Source organism: Equus caballus, chromosome 1 (assembly GCF_041296265.1).
Source record: "Equus caballus isolate H_3958 breed thoroughbred chromosome 1, TB-T2T, whole genome shotgun sequence".
NCBI classification, from domain to species: Eukaryota; Metazoa; Chordata; class Mammalia; order Perissodactyla; family Equidae; genus Equus; species Equus caballus.
The window spans coordinates 186723344-186750495 of record NC_091684.1 but is presented as its reverse complement, the minus strand read 5'-3'; the positions used below and the strand labels follow the sequence as shown (position 1 = coordinate 186750495).

Below are 27152 nucleotides of genomic sequence, written 5' to 3'. Positions count from 1 at the left end.
GGCACATCCTCTCGCAGAACATTCTGGAGAATGTGGAGTCACAGTCCTGGGGATGAGAGTTCCAGAACCAGAGGGAGGAAGGGGACCAAAGTCTGCTGATTAGTACAATGAGGATGGTTTTAGAAAAGCTCCAGAGGTATGGCATCATAAAATTGGTAGGGTCCTTAGAAGTTACCAAATCTATTCCCTTGTTTCAGAAGAGAAAAAAAAAGAGGCTCAGAGTGATGAGGCGATTAAAGCTGGTTGGGGGCAGAGCTGGGATGCCAACCAGACTCCCAGGCCGGAGCCCCTTCTACCTGAGACTGCCGCGAAGTTCAGACCCAATTTGGGAGTCTGTCCTAATGCCTCCCTAGGACAGTAACATCAGTGCCCTCCTTCCACCTCTCAGGAAATGGGGTGGTGGAGGTGGCCAGGCACCGGGCTCTAGCCCAAGAGAATTCCACGAGGCCCTGGGCCAGTCTGTGAGTTACTCAACCTCTAGGACGCTGGAGCTTAGGTGCCGGTTTCCCGCTTCTGCCGCCCGCTGTCTCCCTCTCCCGCCCCATCGCGGAGAGGACAGCCAAGTCATTCCAATTTAATCTTATTTAAAAAGACATAACTAATAAATCTATTGCCAGGGCCATGAAGAGACGGCCAGCAGAGTTGATCGTGCTCCCAATCCCATTGAACCCCATTGAAAACCATGACAACACCGGACAAGCTCCGATTTATCCCGGCGCGCTAAAGCGCATTGTGAGCAGGCGTCAATCACGCATTATTTCGGACTGAACAAATGCAAAATCTTGACTGGAACAAATGCTTCCAACAGGTCCGGGGCGTCGAGCTCCTTTTCCCCTTTGTCCGAGGCCTAGCAGTTGGCCTGGCTTGGGGTTGCCTCCGCCCGACCACCCAGCGCGCCGCGCAGCCCGGGCGCCTGGGGCACGCTTGACCGGGAGGCTGCGGGGAGGGGGCCGGCAGGGGCCGCGGCCACCGCACCGGAGCCAGGTCCGAGTGCAGTGCAGGTGGAGGCAGGATTCCGTGTGCGGCCACTCGAGCGCCGTGCCCCTCCCTGAAATTTAGCAACCAAATCCCCAAACCACTGGAGGCAGGAGGAGGGGCCTGTGACCGCGCTTGCTGAGCCCTGCCCCGGAGCCGGGCCATGGGCCAACGGAATGGCTCCACGGCGGCCGCCTCCCTGTGCCTTCTCCATCGATTGTTTTCTCGGGTGGGGCTGTAGGGACTAGCAGATCTCCAAGAACCCCAGGCAGGCCGTCTCTTCTGTCCGGCGGGCCCAATCGTAATCACCGGACCAGGCCGGGTAGCCGTGGGCGAGTGGGGAGCCGAGGCCGGAGGGCCTGCTCTTGGGCAAAGGCCGCATCCCCGGCGCTTGGCCTGACGTTGAGGGCGCGGAGCCGAGGCGCGCATTTGGCGCCAGAGGGTCTGGCGACGCCAAGAAGGCGCGCAGCCCTCATGGGCCACCCTGCTAAACGCCGCCGCTCCTGGGCCCTCGAGCGGGCCTGGGCGCAGCTCTGAGGGGCGCGGCCACTGGGCCTGGGCCGCGACGGGCAGCGGCCAGGCGGGCCTGGGCTCACGGGCGGGCACTTCGGACCTGAATAGCGTGGCCCGATTCTGCCTCCGTTTTGACGACCTGTGGAAACGGGCGCAGAGCTGGGGCTCCCCGGATGCTGCCAGCCCCTCCCTGCACCCCTGAAGTTGGGCGGGACATTTGGGGTGTGGGGATGCTCCTAGCGACCTTCGAAACCCTCGGCCAGAGGCCGGCGGGTCAGGGTCACTCCTCTGCCCGCCTGAAACTTCTCGCCTCTGAAGCCTCAGAGGGGCCCAAGCGAAGAGAGAAAGAGCGCGCCAGAGCTTAACGCCGCCTTGTAAATCACTTTCCGGATAATTGCGGGAAACGAACCCTCCAGCAAACAAGCACGAGGGATAAAGCAAACAGGGAATAAATTCCTGGGTGCTCATAAACCCACCCATGCCGCCCCCGTCCTTCCCGGCGCTCCCGCGGGGCCAGGCCCTGTGTCACCCCAGGAGGAGGAGGAAGCTGGGGCTGGGACGGGCGGGTGGTGGCCAGCGCTTGCCACCCAAGATGTTATTCATTGGTAACAATTCCCATTATCTGTCCCCACTTTGGGCTAATCAGACAGAATCGCTAATGCCGAGGGCTGCTTCCTGCCTCCTCTGGGAGGTAACGGGGCGCCGAGGGGCGGGGTGCGGGGCGGGGACGGAGGTGGCACCTTCCGGGCTCGCCGGGGCTTTGGTCCAGCACTCATTCAGGTACTTAACACCCTGGAAACCCGGACCCCGGCTTTCAAAGCCTCCCGGGTGGGAAGAGCTGTTTATATAAACAGAGATGCCTCTGTAAGAGCGCTAATAGCTGGGTAGCCAGCTCATGGCGTGCGCCTCTCGCGCCCACCCGTAGAAGCGGCGTCCCCGGCCGCCCCTCGCTTCCCAGTCCGCCCTGCCCCCGCCTCCTTCCCCTCCTCGGCCATGGCCACCGCTGGGCGCCTCGGCTTCACCGTGCGCAGGCTCCTGGATTTACCCGAGCAAGACGCGCAGCACCTGTGCAGGCGAGAGTCGGAGCTAGGCGCCCCCGGCCCCTGCGCCACCTGGCTGGAATCGGAGCGCGGCCACTACCCCTGTGAGTGAGCGGAAGACGGGGCGGCAGTGGAGGGGGGCCACAGAACGAAGCACCCGGCCCATGCGGGGCTGGGAAGCCGACACCCCAGCCCAGGGGCTGAATTTCTTCAGGGTTGGAACCGGAGGATCTGTCCTCCTCAAACCCCCATGCCATGCGTCCCCCAATCGGGACATCCTGAGAGCAGATCCCTGTACCTGGCACTAACGCCCCGGGCTTTGAGTTTCTGTTTCCAGGGGTCAGAATACTTAAATATTTAAAACGCTGCCCTTAAAAGCCTGAAAACACGGCCACGTCCTCCAGCCTCGGTCTGGGATGGGCAGCATTGGCGGCTCAGCTCCCCTGGATTCAGGGCTTTGCAAACCGTAGTGCAGTAGACCTGGAGGTGGCCCGCGTTGGTGAGCCAGCTTGAGGTCAATTCTTCTGCCAGCGCAGCGACTTGCTTTAAGAGGGCCCCACGGTGCGTTTCTTTGGGGACGCAGTCAGGTTGGGGTATAAAGGGTTACTGAATTCGGAGAGGTGGTGTCCAGAGGGTGGCCAGGGAAGGAAACGGCTTCACCCCAAAAGCCGCGGGCGAGCGGGGGCGCCCTCCGGCCGGTGGCTCGGCGCCCGCGCCAGAGGCAGCTGGCGCGGAGGGCCCGCGTCTCACCAGGCCGTGTCTCCTTTGCCATCCCCAGCCTCGGACGAGAGCAGCCCCGAGACCAGCCCGCCTGACTCGTCGCAGCGGCCGTCCGCCCGGCCCGCGTCTCCGGGCTCGGACGCCGAGAAGAGGAAGAAGCGGCGGGTGCTGTTCTCCAAGGCGCAGACGCTGGAACTCGAGAGGCGCTTCCGGCAGCAGCGCTACCTGTCGGCGCCCGAGCGCGAGCAGCTGGCGCGCCTGCTGCGCCTCACGCCCACGCAGGTCAAAATCTGGTTCCAGAACCATCGCTACAAGCTGAAGCGCGCGCGCGCGCCGGGCGCCGCCGAGTCAGCCGACCTGGCAGCCGCTGCCGAGCTGCGCGCCGCGCCCGCCCTGCTGCGCCGCGTGGTGGTGCCAGTGCTGATGCGCGACGGGCAGCCGTGCGGCGGTGGCGGCGAGGTGGGCCCGCCAGCCGTCCGGGCCAAGAGCGCCGCGCCCCCGGCCGCCGCCCGCCCCCTGCCGGGCTACGCGGCCTTCGGGCCCGGCGCGGCGCTCGGCCTCTTCCCCGCCTACCAGCACTTAGCGCCCCCCGCGCTGGTCTCCTGGAACTGGTGAGGCAGCAGCGGGGCGCGGACCTGGGAGCGCGCTCTGCGGCCGCAGCGATCCTGGAGCCCGAGGCCTGGGGCGCTCCCCGGGCCGCCTCCCTGCGGGCTCCGCTCCGCCCTCTGCAGCCCGCACGCGGGGAGCCTTCGCCCGGATCCCCGCTCGCCTCTTCCCTCTACCGCCAGCCCCAGAGCTAGATTTTATTGCTTGAACTTTATTTGTATATTTTAAAATAGCTATTTGTATGGGAAGCAACTTATTTTAAAAGAAATAGAATATTTTTCCTCTTTGTGGTGCGAGAATAAAATGTGTAGGGTTGGGTCCCCTTGCGCGCCTGCCGGGAAGGGAGATGGGAGCTGTGCTTGCCCGACCTGAGCTGGGGCGCCAGTCCACTCCTTGACCGCCTCGGTGAAGGTCCACCCCGAGTTGGGTCGACGGGCAGATGGCAGTCCCAACACGGCCTAGGAAGATGGGGGGGGGGGAGCAGAGGCAACCTTGGGGTCCCTGTTAGGGGGAGGTCGCTTTGGCCCCGAAGTGATGCGGAGGCCCCTCCGGACTCCTGGAGCTGCCGGCGTTTCACACACCGAAAGTCAACCCAGTTGGCCACAATCCGGCATAATGAGCTGCTCTGTAGGGATTCTCCGGAGATGAGCCTGCGGGGCGGCCCGCAGCCACCGGGGCCTGGCTGCAAGCCGTCCGTTTCCAGAGGGCGGCAGCCGAGGGTTCAGGGGCCCGAAGAGCACCCGGAGAATTTGTGTCCCCCAGTTAAGCCTGCACGTGCCTCATTTGGCACCTGTGATTTCCTGCCGCGACTTGACGCCACACCTGGTCCCCGGGGTGGGATGGGGAGGGGGTGGCGTGGTAAGGAAATCAAAGGGTGATGGGGAATGACCCGCCTCAGGGCTGCCACCTGAGGGAGGACAGCTTTGGAGAGCCCCAGTGGCCTAGCCATGGCTCTGGGATCCGCTGGTCTCATTTTGCCCGCGGTCCCAGTGCACGCTAGGCTGGGCGATCTAGTGCCCCAGCCCTGCTCTTCGCCTTGCTTTCCGGAGCCACAGGGCCTCCTGTGCGGTGGTCACTCTCCGAGAAGTGACGACCTCTCTGCAGGGAGATGCGTGTGAGCAGAGCATATTCGGTCGGATCCAGGGGCGGGAGCAAGGGCTCACTGAGGTCTCTGAGTAGGCATCCGACCTGTTTGGGGCCCTGGCTTTCCTGTCCCAAGAGGAGGAGGAAGGGCGGCTCAGGCAGTGTTATCACCTGGGATTTTGGGGGGTGGGGAGAGAGAGAGGAGGGCAGAGGGGGAAGGGAGTGGGGTGTTTGGGTCTCAGCTGCTGGCCACCTTGCCTTCCATATGGATGCCGTTATCTTAGAAGAATCTCGATCCTTAAACCTCCTTTTGTCTTGGGAACTGAAAAGGGCATTGTCAGGCCTGAAAAGGACCTAGACAAAATCCGCACTGTTTCCATTCAGGACTCTGTTTAATCAGTCCCTGGTGACAATGTAGTGGGTGTTAGGGAGGACAATAGTATCTTTTTAAACCTTGTGGCCTTCAGGAAGACAAAGGGCTTGAATTTTATGGGCTTACAACTTCAATTAGAACAGTGCCAGTGTGCATGGGAGATTATCAAATTTGTATCATAAAACCTCTTTCTAATAAATGATTGCTGGGGATGGAGCCTGGACATTGTAAGACATATACTGGAAACTGCCCTGGGGGCTTTCCAGTTCGCCCTGGCAGAGCAGATGGGAAAGAAAAGGAGGAAAAGATTTCTGGAGGTGGCCCGGGTGGGGACATGTCCCTGTGTCGGCTGGCTGGGAGCCTGGCTCTTCCGTGTTCTTCTTCCTGAAGGGGTGTTTTCCCCAAGAAAGGAGGTAAAGATTTGTAGCTTGTTTCCTGCTATTGATGGTGACAAAGACCGGAATATTCTTGGGGAGAAAGTACAAAATCACCACCTGTTCAATTTCTTGTCTTTTCTTTTCCTGGAGCTCCAGAGAAAGCAGGTCTTGGGGTGTGCAAGGTGGAGAGAGCCTCTGAGCTCTGAGCCCCATAGGACTAAGGAGTCTGGACTTTGGAGAGAGGTGGTGTCCGGGAGCATGTCCTCAATGAAATTCATCCAGTGGTTGCCTGTGAGAAAGACCATTTACTGGCTTCCCAGCGAGCGAGGTGGGCAGAGCCGTAGCAGGATGCCCACCAGCGAGCCAGCCTGTGTCCTGGGCAGGAGGTGGGCAGGGACTTCCTATAACGTTGGCCTCAGGAGCCGTCATGTATAACTGTTGCCGTTTCCTTTGCTCCTCAGGAAGAGCCATAGGGGAGAGTTAACAATGAACTCGCCTCGCCAGTGACCCATTTTAGAGACTCAGGCTGTCACTTGTCTTCTGTTCACACCTGTGATAAACTGGAAAAGATAAATGCCAATGTCCTTTCTGACCTGAAAAATCAGTTCTTCCAGGCTCTGGGCAGAGAAGCTAACCCTGAGGCCTCTCTGCCAGTGGCTAACAGCTGGGCTCTCCCTCCCAGGAGGAGAGTGTTTCAGACCTGGCACCCATCACCAGCATCCCACGGCAGAGTCGCACTCAGCAAATGTTTATTGACATTTCCGGTGTTCCAGGCATGGTTCTAGGTACTTTCATGGTTGATCTCATAGAAACTCCTGCACTGTATGTCGAATGCCCCCATTTTACAGAGAGGAAACTGAGGTTCAATGTAGGAGTAAGTGACTTGTCCATAGCAGTTGTGGACTTCATAGAACATTACCATTGTCCTCAGCTTCACCCACATTTAAGCAACCCTGCAGGCTTCCCTGAAGGGGGACCATTATAATCTTGATGTGGTGACCATATGTGGACTACCCAACCGTCATAGACGTGTCTCATGGATAGTCTGGAAGAGTGAGAGAGCATGCCAAAAGCACCCTGCACAGCTCAGGGCCACTCAGAGACGCTGATCACATGATGTCACAGTAGTTGCTAACAGTTATTGACATGTCCTGTGTACCAGGCAACATTCTAAGTTCTTTTGCTCATATTAACTCATTCAGTCTTCACAACAACCCATAAGATGGTACAACTATTCCCACTTTACAGATGAGGAAACTGAAGGCCAAAGACGTTCTAAATAACTAGTCCAGGGTCACACAGCTAGTAAGTGACAGAGAGGATCTGAACCCAAGCGGTCCAGCTCCAGATCACACACTTTTAACCATGTGGGGGCAATGACTTCCCATTCTTGGTTTATGTTTTATTTCCCTCAGTCGGCAGTCCTGGTTACCTTACAGATGCTTCTCTAAGAGACGTGTTTTTAGTATCTTTCTGCCTCCCTCCCTTCCTCTTTCACTCCCTCCCCATCTACCAAACTTCCAGCTTTTGGACACAGCCTCTGTGTTTCCCCATGTCTGTTTGTGTGCGTTCTTGTCCAGCTGTCAGTGAAACACAGCTCTTGTCTGCAGGTCACAATATTTTCCCGTGACTATCATTCCACCATTCTTCTTCCAGAAAAACATCTGCTGCTGCTGCCTTGACACCAATTGTCCTCTCTGCCTTTGGTTGGCTGCTGACTCTGATAAGCTCCTGTGAGCTTTCCCAACCCCCCAGGCCCAGATCCCTGGGGAGCTTTATGACTTTGGCTTCCCAAGCCCTTTCCCCAGACATCCTTTTCTCCCTAGGTCTCCAGTGGTGTCTTTATTGTTAAATATCATCCTCTTCCCATTTTCTCTCTCTTCTTCGATTGTAAACATTTTCGCTTCATCTCACTTACATCTCTTGTGGGCAGAGATAGCAATTTTCACTTCACTTTTCTTTTCTCATTGTTCAAAGGATCTTACATCTTAGCACATCTCTTATCTGACCAATTTAGCACTTTAGAATCTTAGGTAAGGTGCTACTGATGTGTTAGAAAGAAGTTATTTGAGCCCAGGTTAACCTACGCCTTCCCTTCTAATGGTGGTGTTTAGATGTATATTATTCTCTTGCCTGTTGACACAATTAATTTGCCTCTTCAAAACACACACACACACACACACACACTCTCACACTTCACTACCTTTACAGCATTTTAGACTTAGTAATAAAGTGCCCAGGCAGGATAATTATGGGCTTAGCATGGTTAAATGGTTTGTTAACTATGCTTGTCTGTTCTGAGTGTTTCAGTTAACCAGTCTAGGCAGGTTATCTGCAAACATGAACAATAGACAGTTAAAGGAGCTTTTGAATGCTGAGTACTGTCCCTACCCCAGGGCTTGGTCATTTCCATGGATGTGATTGTATCACTTAGTATTCAAAGTCTACATGAGAAACCGTATCCCTCCAGGTCACTCATCATTTTTCCAAGCCATGATGTGGGAGGGGATTTACTAAATGGTACCTTAAGTATTTTCAGAATTACAATTCTTCACCTGTTAACTCCCCTCCAAGCCCCCGCCCAGACTAATAGCTGAAGGTATATGACATTCCCCTTTCTACTATGTACCCACCATTCACGTGACTCAGTCTGTAAGCTCACCAAAGAAGTGAAAGCATTCCCTTCAATGCTGATCCGTAGAGTGGTGATCTAACCAGAAGAATCGATTAGGCTGTTAAACGGTCTCACATCTACCCCGGATTTTCAAGCACAGGGGTTCTCATTTTTTCCAACCATATCCAGTGGAGAGTTTTTATTGTTTATCCAGAAAAGTAATATCACGTTTTAGAGACAGAAGATCATTTTCTCTTCAGTACCCTGCCCTATGGGCCAATAAAAATCTCTGGGTCTTTATCGAGGTCCTCTAATTTCAAAAGCTGCTGTGGCTTCATTTCCTCCTGCATTTTCAACTGCATTTCCTTGGCTAAAAGCTCTGAGTTGGACTGTCCCTTCTCTCTCCTTCCAGTACCAACTGCCCCCCCGCTTCTCCTTTCCTAGAGGCTGGATAGGATACTTGGCAGAATTCAGTAGGAAGGGGAGTGGAGGCTGTTTGCAAATTAAACCGGAAACAAAGATGCCAAACAGTCCATTTAAAGGGCCCTTGAAGCTCTCACCTGAGATGCCTGTTATACGTTCCTCCTCCAGCTTTGCTGAAGGACGATGTTTTAAGCAGCTCTTCCTCCTAAAGAAGTTATCAGCTTGGGTTTAAATTACCTCTTGGGAGGTAAATCCTCAACTAGAGGCAACCCTGAATCATCGGAACATGTTGGGGTCAGACACCTTCAGATAAGCATCAGTGCAACAACAAGAGAGCTTTCTTACAGCAAAATGGAAATTTAGACCAAGAGACACAAAGTACCGGGAAAAAACAGAAGAAACCTGGTGTGGTGAGTAGAGAAGGAACGAGTTTTCGGGGAAACTGTTCTTACTGGCTAATCACAGTGATGGAGTCAGTTGTCTGTCTGCCAAGTGTTCGACGGTGCTCCTAATTCACTGAGGGGAACGGTTCATGTTTAACTCAAGTCAAAACATAGAGATAGGGTAGGATTTTCTTATTTTCCATGTTTGTGGATGAAACATCTGGAATAAGGCTAATCATTTTATCAGTTTGGGGGTGTGTAAGAGCAGAGACACTAACAGAATAAAATAGAGCTCCCAGAGTTTTGTCGTCCAGGGAACGTTACAAGAATCTTCTCTTTCTTCACCCAGTTCACCACTGAAAGTGAACACGTACTCAAATACCTCAGGGACGCCTAACAGCTGATCAACCTAATTCCACAACTGTCTTATTAACTTATAACTTTTAAGTATGTAAATATTCTGTACGTGCATACAATACAGATATGAGTGAGTGTGGAGCAGATTTTGGAAATGTTCAGTTCTTTTAATGAGAAAGAGAAACTAGTTTATAAATCTCACTTGTCAGACCCATGTAGGAGGGATATTTTGTTTTTCTCCTAAAAACAACATTTTCTTTGTAATATGGAAAATATAGAAATATGGACTATTTCCTTGCCATATGAAATAATATGGAAAATAAAGAAGCTATGCTCTTGAATATACTATTTTCATATGACATTTGGTTTCTCGTTAATAGAATAATGGTGTAATAAATAGTAGACTAAGGTTAGCTATTAAAAGTGCAAGGGAAATATCTCATTTATATATTTGTAAATTAAAACCCCAAGGAGAAATGATGGAGAGCATATTGGTTTGGAAAGCACAAATCTCCTTTATCCCTCAGTTTCCTCTTTTCTGAAGCCTCAGATTCTTCCCTCTACCAAGAGTCAGGCATTGGAACCCACAACCATTCCTGCCTTTAACAAGGCGAAAATCAGACTATGAAGCTGGACCAAAGGACATAGGCAGAAGGAACTGGCTGTCAGTTTCTTACTTGGGTGAGTTCTAACACGGCAATAAGGTTTCTTTACCAAGACTTCCTCTCTCCCCACATCTCTTTACGCACTAAAACTTCGAACCCTCATCTCATCTCAGGGAGGTCTCTGTGCCTTCATCATCCTGCCTTGGAGCTTTCTGTAGACTATCTGTTTTGCTAGGAAATGCCCTACTGTGCAAGTCACTAACTCTTTTTCTTTCTGCAGATGATTTCAGTTACAGAATTCCTACCTTGCCTTTCCCTAACTGATGGAATACAAGTAAAGAATTCACCTGGGGCCGTCCTATCTAAAGCTGCAACTAAACTTAACTCCTTCTTTCAGAAGGCAGTATGATAGAGTGGAAAGAACATGGACTTGGGAATTGAGCAATCCTTGGTTTGGAGGGAAAAAACTGAATGTTGGTTGCCACATGAATTGTGTGAAATTACTTTTAGCTTTGGTCCCTTAGAGCTTCATCTTGAGATAATACCGTCTACCACATGTGATTAATATGAGTATTAAATGCATGAATAATGTCTGATAGGCACTGAATAGATATAGTCCCTACTCCATTCCACAGAAGGCACTTGTCTTTTTTTTTTTTTTTTTTTTTTTCGGTGAGGAAAATTGTCGCTGAGCTAACACTCTCCTTTTCAGGACTTTGCCTTATAAATCTAGCCGTCTTGGTATCCTCGGACTTTGATGTTGTTCTCTTCACCTCAGTAGGAGTGTCAGGTTCCTTGGGTTCCCTTTCCCCTGCAGTATGGCCTGAAGTTGGCTCTAAACGGTAAGCTAGGAGATCCTAAAGCTCATCTCATTTGTTTCCTTTCTCTCAATGATGACAGTCCTATGCTGCCTATTGTCAAATGTCTGAAAACCATTGTTTCATCTGTTTTATCAAGTTTATATTGAAGGGTAATTCCTGTTGCTGCTAATTCTTCTTGGTCAAAGGAGAAATCTGCCAGTCTCCTGTAGACTTACTCTAATAAGCTTGTGCTCCACCATTCTGCTGAAACTCTTTGCATCAAGGCCACCAATGATCTCCAGATTGTGAAATCTAATATACCTGTATTTAAGATTCACAAAAGACTGTTAACTCTCCTCCAGAACTCATGAAACTACTATTGATGACACAAGTAGGGCAACATGCAAGAGCACTAAGTGAACTATGTAGTATTTTAAGTCTAAAGAAAATTAGTCATGGATTCTCAAGACTTTCTCAGCACGAGGCTCACCTGGGTGAGATGCAATTTGTTTTAAGATGCACCCAGGATTTTGTTTTTATTCAGGTGTGGTGAGGACAACAGATCACGAGACACTTGCCAGATACCTTGTTAAGCACTGTTTCCAGGAGAAGGGGGAATGCCTCGTCACCCCGGGCCACATGGGGAAGTGGCAGGGTCAGTCAGAAGGAGTGAGGGGAAAGCACGGGCAAGAGCCTTTATTGTGGTTTTTGTGGGAAGGAATCTGCAACACAGGGTAAGCAGCTGGTCAGGCATAGGATTGGATAGTTTGAATAATTTCAGTAGGCTCTGGGCTATAGGGGTGGCCCCTAGTTGTCCAGTACCTGGCCCTAGAGCGAATAGGGCAGAGGAGTATGCCTCCTGGAGCATAAAAATCAGATGAGGAGGTGGTTTGGAGTACGGGCTCTGGATTGGTTAGTTTGCATGTGGAAGGTGTGCTTGCAGCCAAGTTGTTTGCTCTCTCTAGGAATTAGCTAACCCTGGGAGGGCCAGTCCCTCCACTGTCCACAAGGCCCCAAGATAGCAAAGCATCATAAAATACAGATAATAAAAAATATTATTAATAGTCAAGAAATAAGAAAATGACCCACCTCACAGAGATTTCCCTTCATTGGGGAATGAGAGCGGGCAGATACAATGATTCCAGGAGACTCTGGGGCAGGCACGGGTCGAGGGGCCAGGCATCAGAGCCATTGCAGTGCGTTGGTCCCCGTCTTCTCTCAGCTGGGTTACTGCAGTCTCCTCCTTGCTTCTAGTTGTACTTTCCTTCTCCACGCTGTATTCAGTGATGTTTATATGACACATGTCTGATCTTAGCGCTCACCTGTTCAACACTCTGCAGTGGCACACCTCCAATAAAGTGAGCCATGTGAATTTTTTGGTTTCTCAGTGCATATAAAAGTTATGTTTCCACTATACTGTAGTCTATTAAGTCTCCAAAAGCATTATGTCTAAGAAAACAATGTACAGACCTTAATTTAAAAATGCTTTATTGCTAAAACTGCTAACCATCATCTGAGCCTTCAGCAAGTCATAATCTTTTTGCTGGCGGAGGGTCTTGTAAAAAAAATGCAATATTTGCAGAGCGCAATAAAACGAGGTGTGCCTGTACTTGTAGAATCAGCCCAAACTTCCTAACATGGAAGATAGCTATTATTGAGTCGCATTTCTTGCCATGAGCCACTCCCTCCTCCCAATGCCCTACCCTCACCGAACCCCTCCCCGCCATGCACACAGTTCCACAGCACAGGCAGTTATACTGAATTTCCCCCACTTCTTTAAAGACATCAAGCTCTTCTTTCTAGTGCTTCACCCTTATTCCTTCTTGTTCAAAGGATGCTTCAGACCTTGGTTGAAGCATAGCCTCCTCAGAGAGGTTTCTCCTGACTGTCCCCCAATCCAGGTCGGCCTCGGGGACCCGCTCAGTCTTCATGGCACTCTCTGCTTCCCCATCACAGCTCTAACCACACTTCTATAAATGCCTATTTACTCCTCTCACTTGCCACGAGGACAGGGACCATGTAAATTGTGTTCGCTCTTGTATTATCAGCACCTAGTACGATGCTTGGCACATGACAGTCTTTCAGGAAATGTGTGAAAATGTGTATGAATGAATGAAGCCTCAAAGCTTGAGACCCAGGCCTGGGCTGGGCAGAGAGGAGATTGAGGCATTCCTGGAGGGGTCTGAGCTGAGACACTGAGTCAGGCTTCTAACGTTTTTTCCGCTGAGATGAGTGGGGTTGGGCCTGGGATAGGGAGATCATAAACCTCCATTCCTGACCTTAAATTAGAACCAAACTGGTGTCGAGGGGAAGAGGAAAAGCAGATATACCATTTTCTTGGGAAATTTCTTCTCAGTAATTTCACTCTAGGTCATTTAGTTCTTTATGCCCAAACAAGTTAATGCAGCCGTCAGTTATAGTAAGAGCTCTGATCTTAAACTGGTTTAAAATGAGGACCGGGATGACGACGCTCAACAGAAGAAGATGAGTCTTAAGAAATCCAGTGTTGTTGAAAAATAATAAAATTCTAACACTTTATAAACTTTGTGATATTCCTCTTTAATTTCGGCATTAGATAGAGGTGATGAATATTACATCTCCATTTTGCTGAACCTATAACATAAGCCGCATTTTCCAGAGAAAGATAATTAAATTTATAAAAGATTTGAGAAAGAAATCCCCAAAAGCTAAAGAAAACTTTTGGGAGGAAAAGAAGTTACTCAAAAACCTACAAAGGAAAAAGAGATGAGAGGAAGGTGTGGAGGTGTTGAGTGCCTATCGTCCATTTGATTGAGGTCCAGACTGGAGGAACTGGCCCGAAATTGCAGCAGGATGCATCAGGCTGGACAGCAGGGAGAGGGAGCGACCTCAACTCTCTTTCTCTCTGAATACACACACACACGCACACACACACACGCACACACACAGACCAGTTTATACCTGATTTGTTTAAAAGCAGCTCCATTCAAAAGAGAAGAGACTATCCCAAACCACATTCCAAAGCAACTTCAAGCATTAAATAATGGATTTTTTTCTTCCTCTAGCAGTTTCTTTTGCAAAAGAAGAGGACGCTACACGGTTTGATTTCTCTTGTTTAGAGCTTTGTCAGCATTGTTTGTTCCACTTCAAGAAGACATTTTCAGAAGTTGTGAAAATCACCGATAACATCAACGCCATCATCAGAAAAGCAGCCACCTGGTACATGTGCGCTCTGTACAATGTATTAGGGAGAGATGGTGGGAATGGGGAGAGGGTGGTCATCAAGAGGGAGGCGGGGGTGGGCTTCTTCCTTGTTATTACGTATAACAAAACAGGATTTAGAAAAGATATATCCGACTGTAAATATTTGCTGTCAGATCCACGAGCACCAGCCAGCGCTGGGACCAGTGGATGTCAAGATAAAGGCATATTTCAGTGAATGTAATTTAGGCAGAGACTTGCTGAAAGTTAGGGGATTCCTCGGGAAGCTCAAAGATTGGTGCATTTAGATAGCTGGGTTAGGAAACCAATTAGTAAAGTCTTTTTCAAATCTAAGATTCTGCGATGATATTATGACTTACTATTCATGTGTGTATGTGTAGGGCACACTGCGTGTAAAGTGCCAGCTGCGGCTGTTTATTACTGGAGAATTCCCCTTCTCTGTGCTGTGGCTTTCCCCTGCACAAACTCCCTCTCCACTAACACAGCATCTGTAGCAGCAAGAGGGGTTTACAGCCTGCCCTGACCTTTGTGTCTTTGTGTCGCTGATGTTTAGTGTGGGCTGGGGGTGGGTGGCAGGGGAAAGGAGGAGAGGTGTCCCAGCTGGGAGCAGCCCCCAGGGAAGGAGCACACATCCCACCTAGAAAGGCCCACGATTCTCTGATCGGTCCTCCTAGGATTTAAGAAGCACCCCAGCTGCAGGAGGTCAGAATTCTACCTTTGAATTATTTTATGCCATTTTTCTTGTAGTTTACTCCATGCCTCCAGTTTTGTTTTCTCTTGTTCTTGTAAGTTTTTCTGGCCCATCCCTGAGTCTTTAGAATCTGATTTCTCTCTAGCCCTTAGCCTACACTGCCATCCTAATCTTCTTATTTGGTTTTCTTTCTAGGCTATGTCAGCAAAATCGAGCTTTTGGGTCAATGTGTTGCCAAATGATAAAATGAATGGCTGTCATGTGTTTATCTATCTGTAAATCCTTTCATTTATTTAAAAAAAAACTAAAGCCGTGATTACTGTACAAAATCAGAGAAGCATAAAAAGAAAAGTGTCAAATAACAAGTTATTTAAAGCTAAGCGATAGCCGGTTCTCTGGTGGCACAATGGGAAGTGCGCTGGTTTTGGAAGAAGGACACTTGGGATCAGGTACAGATTCTGCTGATTGTTGGCCCCAGGCCCTTAGCAGCTCCGTGAGATTTAGGTGAGAGTCAGACATGGCTGCAGTTGGAAAGCCCGACTGACGCTAGCCGCCAATAGAGGGCGAGACACTTCCGCACTGAATAATCGGGAACTGGAGTATTATGGTTTAAAAAAATGCCTGTACATTTTCCCTCTGTCCCCACCCACCCCACCGCATGGCAAATGCTAATTCTTAAAAAAAGAGAAATAAGGGAAAAAAGGACGACATCGACTCTGATATTGCTTTATTTAGAATCGTCTTTAGAATAGGTGATACTTTCTATGAAATACAATTTTTCTAGAGCTGAAATACAATTGGATGAAAAGATTGCATCACTTTTATGAAAAATCAAACCTCTAGGACAGCACTGAGTTCCCCTAAACAAGGCTCCTGCAGTTCTGGAATCCTCTCCAGGCGGCTCCGACCCCTAGAGGGCAGCATGCCCTCAGGGAAACTCACCCAGGGCCAGTTAGAAGCCATTTAAATGGTCAATTACCTTCCTGAATTGTTTCTCATCCACCTTAGAAAAGGACCCTCAAAAATCTCATTAGAAACACTGTCAAGAATTTAAGAGAGTATTATCAATTTCTAGTGGCTGACACAGAAGTATGTTTTATTGACACCATCAAATGAATAGCATTACAATACCCAGGAAATTAAGACACCTGGTGACTGCGTGTCACCTTTCCTAAAGGGACTCTGCTCAGGAGGAAGCATGTCTGGTTTCTCAGGTGGAGTTGCTTCTTCAAAAGTGATTTCCCGTCATAACCTCTCCTCTGCAGCCTCTCTTCAAAACTCAGAACGACAAGGCGAGAGTTAGAGGTCCCTGCTTTTCCTCATCCCGCTCACCTACTCCTGCACTTCCCTTCATTCTTGGCCTGTTAAGCCCGTGGGTGCTTCAGGCACTCGAGGCTGGGTTCTGAGCGGCCCTTCCTTGGTTCCTAGGATTAACTTTTGCCTTTCCTCCCTAACGCCTTCATGGCTGCCTCATACACAATGGGCCCCACCCACACCCAGACCACAACCCCGAATGATACAACATTGCACACACCCTTCAGATGCTCCAGGCCAGCCTCGCCCAGGCTCCTTGGGCTCATCACTCTGGTGTTCTGCACCCGGGGCTCCATTCTGCCTCCTCAGTGTCTGCTCACTCTTCAGAAGCCCTGGGTTGTAATCCAGGCTCAACCACTAATCAGGGCCTCATGCTTCTAATATGCAAAGTGAAGGATTGATGCCAAGTGCCTTCACTCCCATTCTGGAAAGGCAGATAGGGATTATCTGTCATGTTGATGCTGTAGTTATCTTGGAGAACAGCTAACACAATGTCTCCTATTCAGAGACACATCAGCGAGGTTTCTGTGCCAATTCTGGTTTGACTCTGGGATTTTTGGTGACTGTCTTTTCCTCAAAAGATATCTGGGTTTGGGTGGATAAAACAGTTTTCTTCTATATATGGGATGTTGTCAAAACAGGACACTAGAGTTGTTTTTTTTTTAATGAAAAATAACCCTTCCAATATTGAAACGCAGTATCTATTAATTCAATCGAACATTATTTTCATAAGCAAATATGTTTGAAAAAATTAGCAAGTAAATGCATAAATAAATTACCTGCATTGAAAGCTGTTCCTGGCAGATATGATAACATGTTTCCTGTTAACTAGTTTACATTTCTTTTGAAGTGAATTTCTGGCTGACGGTGTTTATGTCGCAGATGGTATTCTCACCTGCTTCATTAAGGCCTGTTTAGGATACAGTTCTAATGCAGGTTTTATTCCATGTAAAGCCACCTAGAGATAATTTTAAATGATCATATCGACTAACAAACACGTAATCAAGAAGCTCTTAAAATTTTATTAAAATTCAGGTCTTGCACCATTAGCAAACCTGCTTCATTAACATATTAATAGATAATGTTCCTGCTCATAATTAGCGTGTATTTTCTTTGCATCATTGTAGTTGAAAGAATTCAGGTGGAGTTGGATAGAAAAGTTTTTTTTTTTTTTTTAATTTCCGCCAACAAAGCGCCTGGGGAAACAACAGAGGCTCCAAAACCACCATTTCCATTTTAATCACTGCTTCCTCCTGCTCACAATTCTCTCCTTAAACTCCGTCTTCTCCTCGACTTTCCCCATATTCAGCCCACTGCGAATTATAGACGTGATAAACCAGGGACTACATGCAAATGGGCGAGGATGTGGCCCACTCCCTGAAGGATGAACGCTCTCTGCAAGAGAAACCCCAGGTACAAAAATATTTTCATCTTGAGTCTGAGAGAAGCAGCAATGGTAAACCTGAAAAGAAGCTCATCTTTTTCTTTAAAATAAAAAAAAATTTTAAATCACTTGTTCAGAATGTGAGTGTGTAGAACAGAGAATACAGCCTGTGTCTATGTTTCTAGAAAACAAAGTGACATCCGTTTCAAGGAAGGGTATCTCACACAGAGGAATAATTCAGGGAGCCCCCTAGTGAGGTTTGCTTTTGTAATGACCACAACATTAGATTAAGTCTATAATGGAGGTCCTTGGAATAAAGCCACGTCGTTACTGTGAAATATTCTCACCAAAGTGATGAACTACTCGTGATACATCAGCAATAAAGAATGGAATTAGTAATATCTCCTAAGGTCACAATTCCATCTTAAATATAAGGGAAAATGATACTTATATTAAAAAAGCTATTATCTTCTAATATAGTCTAAACAACTAGTTAATGCTATAAGGAAAACACAAAATGATATCTATGAATTATTAAAGCCAAATAACATGCTGGCTGTGAGGGGGAAATATGTTGAATGTAATCACAAAGAACACCACCTGGATAGAGGGAGGATTCAAACCCAGTGCTGGAGACTCAGCAGGGGCGCTGAGGGGAGGTGCTGCCTCTTTGCCCTTTTAACAGTGAGATCCTGAACTAGTATTTCGACATTGATACATTAAACTTACAGGACTTACTATGACACTGTGCACTAGAACTTTCTGGACTGTTAGTACTGTCCAATATAGGAACCAATAGCCACATTGTGGCTATTGAGCACTTAAAATGTGTTTAGTGCAGCTGAGGAACTGAATTTTAAATTTTATTTGATCTTAACCCATTTAAATTTCGATCACCCCGTGTGACCGGTGGCCCTCATACCGGACAGCACAGATGTAGCATAGTCCATGGAAGGGTTAGATCCAGGTAACGTCAGTGAGCTAGAGCCCCCTGGTGGAGGGACTGTTATCTGCAGGACATCGAGCACAGCTTAGTAAGGTGGGTGGTTTTTTTCCTAAGATGCAGCTGTTTCAGGATTGTTCACATGGTTTGATGCTAACACCACCACTTAATGTGACATGCAGATTCTCTGGCTGTTACAGGACAGCATGATGAGGAATCCAGGGACTAGTTATTATATTGTTTGATGTTCACAGTGGTGACAGAAAGTTTCTGTCATTAGCTTATTAAAAGGCCCCTGGCAGGACAGTGAAAACTGCTTTTGAACACTGCATTCTGGTTGTCTGGGTTGAGTAGTGGAAAGGTCTAGGTCCTCAGGCAGGCCAAGAGGTGTTCTTCAGGGTGGATGATGGTCTCCAGTTGTACTATGTCAATGCGGAGGGGATATAGCTTGGCCAAAGCCTGCACTGAATTCAAGACAACAGGCTTTTGATCACTTGACTGGAAAAGCAATGCTGATGCTCTTTCTACACCTTCGCTGACCCACAACCACACACAGCGGCCCCCATAAAGTTCAGGTAACCTGTTCTCCTTATATTGGGTTAAGTAGGAGAGATTTTGGCTCTTTTTTTTTTTTTCTTTTTTGACAAAGATTAGCCCTGAGCTAACCTCTGCTGCCAATCCTCCTCTTTTTCTGCTGAGGAAGATTAGCCCTGAGCTAACATTTGTGCCAGCCTTCCTCTACTTTATATGTGGGATGCCTGCCACAGCATGGCTTGATAAGTGTGTGTAGGTCCATGCCCGGGATCTGGCTGGCGAACCCCGGGCCGCCAAAGCAGAGCATGGGAACTTCACCACTACACTACTGGGCCAGCCCGAGATTTTGGCCTTTTTACATCTCTTATATTGTGCTCCCTAAAATGGAATTTGCTGATATGTTTGATTCCTTTCTGCTCCCACTGCCTCCTATACTGCTTGTTTTCCCATTAGCCATCAGAAGCCATAATTACCCAACCATGGTCCTTATACGGTCACTCACCAAGGAAGTGAAGGCTCCTTTCCTCTCTCTGGCCATCCCACCTCTCCTCAAATTCCATCTTTGCTTGGCTTCAATCCTAAGACTCCTGCTTTCGTTACTGAAACTCCCCAGGTGCCTATGACCAAGACTGCTAGCTGATCCTAATGGTTGTCAAAAGTAATAGAACCGATTTTTCGCCAGCATACCCTGAGCATTGTCTAAATGTAAACTTCTTAAAACAATGCCCAGAAGATGATAGCCATTATTATTATACAGAAATGTTTAAATCGTAGGTGGCCAAGCCCATCATTTATGGCTTTGAGTTTTCTAACTTGTGTGTGTAAACAGTTCTTGTCCCACCTCGACGTGACCCAGATGTCTTCCTAAATACCCTCAGATGATTTGATTACATACCTAGAATATTAGTGAGACTCTGTTATAAATGATACGAATTAATAAGAATAGTTAAATTGGGAAAGTAGCTAGACATAAATTTTTAAAGAAAATATAGCAACAGCTAGTTAAAACTGGAACTGAATTTTGAACTATATTTAATCTTTTCTAACTGAAGTTTAGATAGCCACCTGTGGCTGGTGGCTGTTGTGTCGGACAGCACAGATTAGCACAGCCCACGGAAGAGGTAGTTCAGATAATGTCAGTGAGCTAAAACATATTCAAGCATAAAGTGAACAAGAAAGAGCCTACAGAGAAAAATCATAACATTTTATTAAAGGACATAGGCAAGACATGAATAAATGTAAAGGTATACTGTGTCCTGGATGGAAGATGACATGATAAAAAAATACTACTTTTTTCCAAATTAATATATACATTTAATTCAATTCCAGTCAAAATCCCAAAAGGATTTTCTTAGAACTAATACATATGTATTTTTTTTCTTGGAACTGGAATGTGTGTGTGTGGTATATATGTGCACATATATATCACATTTATATGCACATATATATCTGAAATATATATGTATATACACAGATGCATATATTCATCTGAAACAATAATCAGAATTGCCACAAAAGATGTTTTAAAAAGGTAAAATGTGTCCCAGATATAAAACCTACTATAAAGCTACTGTGATCAAAACAATATGACAATGACACACAGCTAGAACAATCAAGAACTCATTAGAATGTTCACCCATAGATCCAAGTTCGTATAATAAATGTGTCATTTCAATTCAGTGAGAAAAGAGTAGCTTAATAAACGGTCCTGACAAAAATCATGTCCCATGTAGAAGAAAATGAAGTTAGATCTCTATCACAAACCCTGCAAAATTTTAAAATTTTCTTGGGTTACTTTATTAATCCTCTATTAGTCACTGGGAATCCCCAATTTCAGTGTTTCACTTTTTTTTTTTTTGAGGAAGATTAGCCCTGAGCTAACATCTACCGCCAATCCTCCTCTGTTTTGCTGAGGAAGACTGGCCCTGAGCTAACATCCGTGCCCATCTTCCTCTACTTTATATGTGGGATGCCTACCACAGCATGGCTTGATGAGCGGTGCCATGTCCACACCTGGGATCCGAACCTGCGAACCCCGGGCCACCAAAGTGGAATGTGAGAACTTAACCATTGCATCACTGGCCAGCGCCTCAGTGTTTCACTTTTGAATGCGTAGATTGTATCAATTAAGAGGGGCCAGGGCTAGGGGAATCTTCTGTGTGAGGTTACTAGCTGAAACCTCTCTTTCCCTTAAAAAATATGATATATTTTAATATTTAAAAAAAGATTTATGACGGACATTAATATTCTTTTTAGATGAAATGTTAAGTTATCTTTTTCTAAATAACATGGATAATTTGAAACAAAATTGTGATTAGAGTCCCAGAGTTTTAAAAGTTTGGTACTTAATTACACAACAGGTTATTATTTTAGATTTTCCCCTGTTCTGGTTTCAGCACTGAAATTCCTGCCTGCCGAAGGACCCTCCATCCTGGGCAACTGACAGCTGGTCACCCTACAAAAGATATCTTGTCTCTTAGAACCTAAGGCAAACTGTAACAATAACAGAAAAAAGGGTGAAATTATTGAGCCATAACTTCCTTGAGGCCTCTAATGTGAAGAATCTTTATCAGCTTGAGGAATTTCTAATACTTTTAATTTTCAGCAGCACTATGTGAAAAATTGAGTAGGGGTCCCTGTAGAGAAGATCAGAAAAGCGTAGATCTGGAATTGCCATCTTAACTGACAGGGAGGTGTGGCAAGTGGAGATATCAAACAAGTAAATGAAAATTACTTACAAATAAACAAGTTTCGTGAATTTGTTCATTATTTTTCCTGTCTCACGCACATTGGCTGCCAAATTGCTAGAAGCTGGCTAGCCAACCAGCTAGATGAGTGATAGATTAGTCTATGCCAATCGTAAACCTAGAATTTAAAAAATCATTCCATTTTCTCTACTATTTTGTCTATTTAATTTTTGATCATCTACATCTAGGTAGTATTCACTTAAGTAAGAAAATTATAATAAGAAAATTTGTTTCTAAAAAAATCTGAAAAATTCATATACATTATCATAGGCTTTAAACAGACTTTTTCTCCCGTTGAATCATCAAATTTCAAGCCAGCTCTGCGCTGATGCCCAGCTGTGGTGGAGAAGAAAGAGTTTGCATTTTGGGGTCCGACAGATTTACTGGCTGTGTCATCTTGGGCAAGTTACTTAGCCTTTCTGATTCCAGTTTCTTCCTCTATACAATGTGTATAATACCAACAACCTCAAAGCATTGTGTGAGAATCAAACGACGTTGTGTATAAAGCGCCTGGCAAGTGGAAGATTCTCAGGAACTAATAACGTACATGATTGACAGTAAAACAAGATGGAGAAAGCCAAGAGGCAGTCCGAAATGCCGCTGAATCAAGCATCAGTATTTGCATTAGGACTAAATTTCTCACTTACTAACCTTGACCTTAAAATATACACTTGGCACCTCTGCCTTTGTTTCCTCATCTGTAAAATGGTAATACTTTATCCTTGTGTACCTCAAAGGATTTTGAAGCTCATTTTGAAGCTCAAGTGAGATAATATTCCTGAGAGTGCATGGAAGTTTGAAGTCCCAAACCTTTGGTTTGCAGTTTTAAAGAAATATAAAGAAAACTCTGATTTACCACAAGGGGCTTTATTGCTGATTTGCTTCCACACTTTAAGGTTGAAAATGACTTTATACCATGAGAGGATCCTGTAGCTTAAAAAGTGCTATTTTGGGTTGAATCATCTCGTGCCATGTTTTACTCATTCCACCTGCCTGGAGAACAGGACGATGGGAAGAGTACACTTACGTCAATGAATGAGTGACAACAGTAAATGGACAAAACTACAGTATGGGGCTTACTTCATGTTATTTTTCTTCTGAAACTGGACATATGTTAGCCTCTCTTTTCAAACAGAGCAAATAAGGGGGCTGGCCCCGTGGCCGAGTGGTTAAGTTCGCGCGCTCCGCTGCAGGCGGCCCAGTGTTTCATTGGTTCGAATCCTGGGCGCAGACATGGCACTGCTCATCAAACCACGCTGAGGCAGCGTCCCACATACCACAACTAGAAGAACCCACAAAGAAGAATATACAACTATGTACCGGGGGCTTTGGGGAGAAAAAGGAAAAAATAAAATCTTTAAAAAAAAAAAACAAAAAAAAACAGAGCAAATAAGACAGAGCACACAGTAGCAGGGGTCAGCAACTTCCCGTAAAGGGCCAGATAGTAAATATTTTCAGCTTTATAAGCCATGTGAGCTCTCTCTCTCTCTGCTGTTCAACTCTTGTTGTAATGTAAAATCAGACATAGACAACAGATAGACCAATGGGTATAACTGCATTCCAATGAAAGTTTGTTTACAAAAGCAGGCAGCAGAGGTTGGGATGTGGCCGTGGTTTGTGACCTCTCACCTAGAGATCACTGGTTGCTCTTTGAGCCCCCAGGACTGTTGAGTCAGAATAATGTGTAAAGATGGCTAAGCAAGGTGTTAAAGCAAGAGAGACCAGGAAGGAGTTGAAAATCGTAGTAGTAGGGCATTGTTCCCTTTTAGATCAAATACAACCTTGGATATTTAGAAATATTGAAATGTGGTAAGATATCTATATTTTCCTCAATTCTCCAAAAAATTTAATAACTTTCAGTTAACATAATATATTCATCACATTTTAGCTGACAAATTAAAAAATGGCAGTAAGAAAAAAATGGCAAGAATAGAAAAATGCATTTTCAGTCATGGATGTTTTCATGTTATTTATGCCGTGGTAACTAAGATGAGAATTGGAACTCAAATACTCGACACAAAGTAAAGGATGATCTCTTCATAGCCAAAAAAGTCAGGGATAATATTTTCATCACCATATTCTAAAAGTTATAAGTGTAAATCTCTCTGTATCGAGGGAAGAATATATCGAGAGGCACCTTCAACTAGGAAAATGCAGAGTTCAGGCTGAAGATTGCCATCCTTAACCTACTTAGGTGAACTGGAGTTTTGCCAGTGTGCTACCACAGAGGAAAACGAAACTATTTGCTAGCACCCTAAAATACTAAAAATCAATATTGGAATTCAACAAGCTGGACTTTGGATGGATTTTTAAGACTTTGCTCTGAATTAACATGCTTTTGAAAATTAATAGTCAATATTATTTAATACATACGTCATGTCATATATGAGGACTTCTTATTTTTGTATTTATATGTGTACTGAATTAAGTATCATTCAAACTTGCAATTAAAGTTTTATTCTATTACTTGTATTACAAAAAGTAACTGATTTCTCACCAAATAACATTGAGTCTACTTCCTGTGCTGTTATTCCATGATGTTTGCTGAATACGAGGGCAAATGTAGGGAAGATCTGGGAGGGGTTATGAGAACATGTACACATCTGGACCTCTCGCAAAACATTTCAAAAGGCCTTTTGTTAACTTTTTTCCCTTATCTTTTAATTGCAAAAAGTAAAATGAAATAAAATGCACTCTCAAAGTAAGGAAAAGACTCCCCACTGGTGTGATGCTGGGTTTCCGTGCGATATTTACCCTCCCGTGTGTTCATGTCCATACATCAGCTTACCTCTCTCAAGTTTTGCCCCCCATATCCATCATTTAGGCACCCATGACCTCCAAACTTAGCCCTCATTTGGCTAATTTGTTCCTTCCAACCCATCATAGCTGCTAGCCACCAGCCCAGTTCCTTGTCCCTCAAATGGGCCCCTGGCAAGGCCAGCTACACAAGATGCAGGGCCCAATGTGAAAGAAAAATGCCTGAAACTTTGTTCAAAAAGCAGGAAAACAGTGCCAATAAAGGTACAAATATAAGACATTACAAAACTAAACAGTCTTAGCGCATGATCCAGCCATCGAGCTCCTTGGTATTTACCCAAAAGAGTTGGAAACTTATGCCACACAAGAGCCTGCACATGGATGTTTAAAACAGCTTTGTTCATAATTGTCAAAACTTGGAAGCAACCAAGATGTCCTTCAGTAGGTGAAGGGATAAATAAACTGTGGTACATCCGGACAATGGAATATTATTCAGCACTGAAAAGAAATGAGCTATGGAGCCATGAAAAGACATGGAGGAAACTAAATGCATATTACTAAGTGAAAGAAACCAATCTGAAAAGGTCACATACTGTATGATCCCAACCAAATGACATTCTGGAAGAGGGAAAACTATGAACAGAGTTAAAAGATCAGTGGTTGCCAGAGGTTGGGAGGAGGGAGGGATGAATAGGCAAATCACAGAGGATCTTTAGGGCAGTGAAAGCACCGTGTATGACGCTAAAATGGTGGATACAAACACATAGACCGTACAACACCAAGAGTGAATCCTAATATAAACGAAGAACTCTGGACGATAATGATGTGTCAGTGTAGGTTCATCAGTTGTAACGAATGTACCACTCTTGGTGGGGATGTTGATAATGGGGGAGGCTATACATGTGTAGGGGCAGGGGGTATATGGGAAATCTCTGTACCTTCTGCTCGACTTTTCTGTGAACCTAAAACTGCTCTAAAAAGTAAAGTCTAGTAAAAAAAAAAATTGGGAGATGGGGTTGTCCCCTTGACGAATTTTGCCCACCATTCTTCCTTGGGTAGATTGTGACTACATCTTGAATTAGTTATTGATTCGTCATATGGCTTCCAAAAGTCCATGGAAACTTTCAGCCCTAAGATTTCACTATCCAGTGCCCATAAGGAGGCCTTCATTACCCTAAGCTCTGTTTTAACTGTCCGAAGAAAGATTTTCTCTCCTTTACCTTTTCTAATTGCTTTATTCAGGGTGTTTTTTCTCAACTAATATTAGTACCAAGTAACCTTACTTACCTTTTAATAGTCAATTCTACTGTCTGTTTGAAACTGTTTTCTCATTTCATTCACGTCACTAAGGCTTTATTGAATGCACTAGTTTATGCAGATTTTATGTTATTCTTTTATAAGTAACTGTATCCATGTCTTACATTTCTCAGCAGAGACTTAAAATCAGACATTTTCACCTGAAAATTAAAATAAAATTATAGGTTTTCTTTAAAAAAATCAGTGCAAAGAATTAAGAACTGATACATAATCCAACATGGACAAATCTCAAAAACATTATGCTTAGTGAAAGAAGCCAGACACAAAAGACCACACACTATATAATTCCATTCAAATGAAATGTCCAGAATAGGCAAATCTATAGAAACAGAAAATAGATTAGTCGTTGATTCAGGCTGGGGGTGAAGAATGGGGAGTGACCACTAACGGACATGAGGTTTCTTTTTGAACTGATGGAAATGTTCTAGAAGTGGATTCCTATGATAGATGAACAATTCTGCAAATATGCTAAAATCATTGAATTATACATTTACAATGGGAAATTTTTATGGTGTGTAAATTATAGCTCAATAAAGTTGTTTAAAAATTAAAATCAATGGATATGCGCTTCTGTTGGAGATATATACATATATATATGTCCAGCTCTCTCACTTCTTCACCTCTTTCTTCTCTTCCTTTTTGTCACTATTTTTATTCCTTCTAGAGTAGTCTTCTAAAACTCATCCTGTCACTTTAGAACCAAGAACATCCCACATTTTTTTTAAAAGTGTATTAAATACATGAAAAATCTAAACAGAGACAATTACTAAAGTATAAAATTATGATTTATTTTGTGACATCTTCCCTAGTTCCTTTAAATTGGCAAATTTGCTTAATAAGTTTTAAATATGCCTATATGTGGGAAAGGTTTATTTAAGCTCTTATGGAAGTTCTCATGCTCTATGAAAAGCACTCAGGCAGGGGTAGAGAAGGGAGCTGGCCCAAAATAGGGCTGCTGCTATGGACTGGTGTTTGTGTCCTCCTAAAATTCTTATGGTGAAGCCTAATCCCTAAGGTGGTGGTATTAGGAGGTGGGGCCTTTGGGAGGTAATTAGTTCATGAGGGTGGAGCACTCATGAACGGGATTAGTGCCCTTATAAGAGACTCACAAGAGAGCTTGCTTTCTCTCTCTGTTCTCTGCCAGGTGGGGATACAATGAGAAGATGGCCGTCTGCAAACCAGAAAGCGGGCCTCACCTGACACTGGATCTGTCGGCACCTTGATCTTGGACTTCCCGATGGCCTCCAGAACTGTGATAAATAAATGGTTGTTCTATAAGCCGCCCAGTGTATGGCATATTCGTTACAGCAGCCTGAACGGAGACAGCTACCGCGTGGGTGCGAGTACTAGAGTCAGCAAAGCCGGAGTCCCCCAGGGTCTAGAGCCACTGGGACA

At 45.9% G+C, this 27152-nt stretch overlaps 1 protein-coding gene and 1 long non-coding RNA gene across 2 annotated transcripts; both read left to right on the top strand.

Annotated features, from left to right (window-relative positions):
• The first annotated feature begins 2119 nt into the window (after positions 1-2119).
• Positions 2120-4141, top strand: NKX2-8 (NK2 homeobox 8). Its single transcript, XM_023624144.2, has 2 exons — positions 2120-2632; positions 3307-4141. Exons 1-2 carry the CDS (start codon positions 2482-2484, stop codon positions 3861-3863), a joined length of 708 nt encoding a protein of 235 aa, XP_023479912.1. The 5' UTR covers positions 2120-2481; the 3' UTR covers positions 3864-4141.
• A 235-nt stretch (positions 4142-4376) lies between these two features.
• Positions 4377-27035, top strand: LOC111769172 (uncharacterized). The gene is made up of 4 exons (XR_011428679.1): positions 4377-9134; positions 13914-14067; positions 17385-17488; positions 26902-27035. It is a non-coding gene; the product is annotated as an uncharacterized lncRNA (long non-coding RNA).
• The last annotated feature ends 117 nt before the right edge of the window (positions 27036-27152 follow it).

Bases quoted from the DNA above. Each gene is read 5' to 3' on its own strand.
- NKX2-8 (XM_023624144.2), top strand. From the start codon at position 2,482: ATGGCCACCGCTGGGCGCCTCGGCTTCACCGTGCGCAGGCTCCTGGAT. The intron at 2,633-3,306 runs GTGAGTGAGCGG...TGCCATCCCCAG, and splicing joins GGAGCGCGGCCACTACCCCT to CCTCGGACGAGAGCAGCCCC.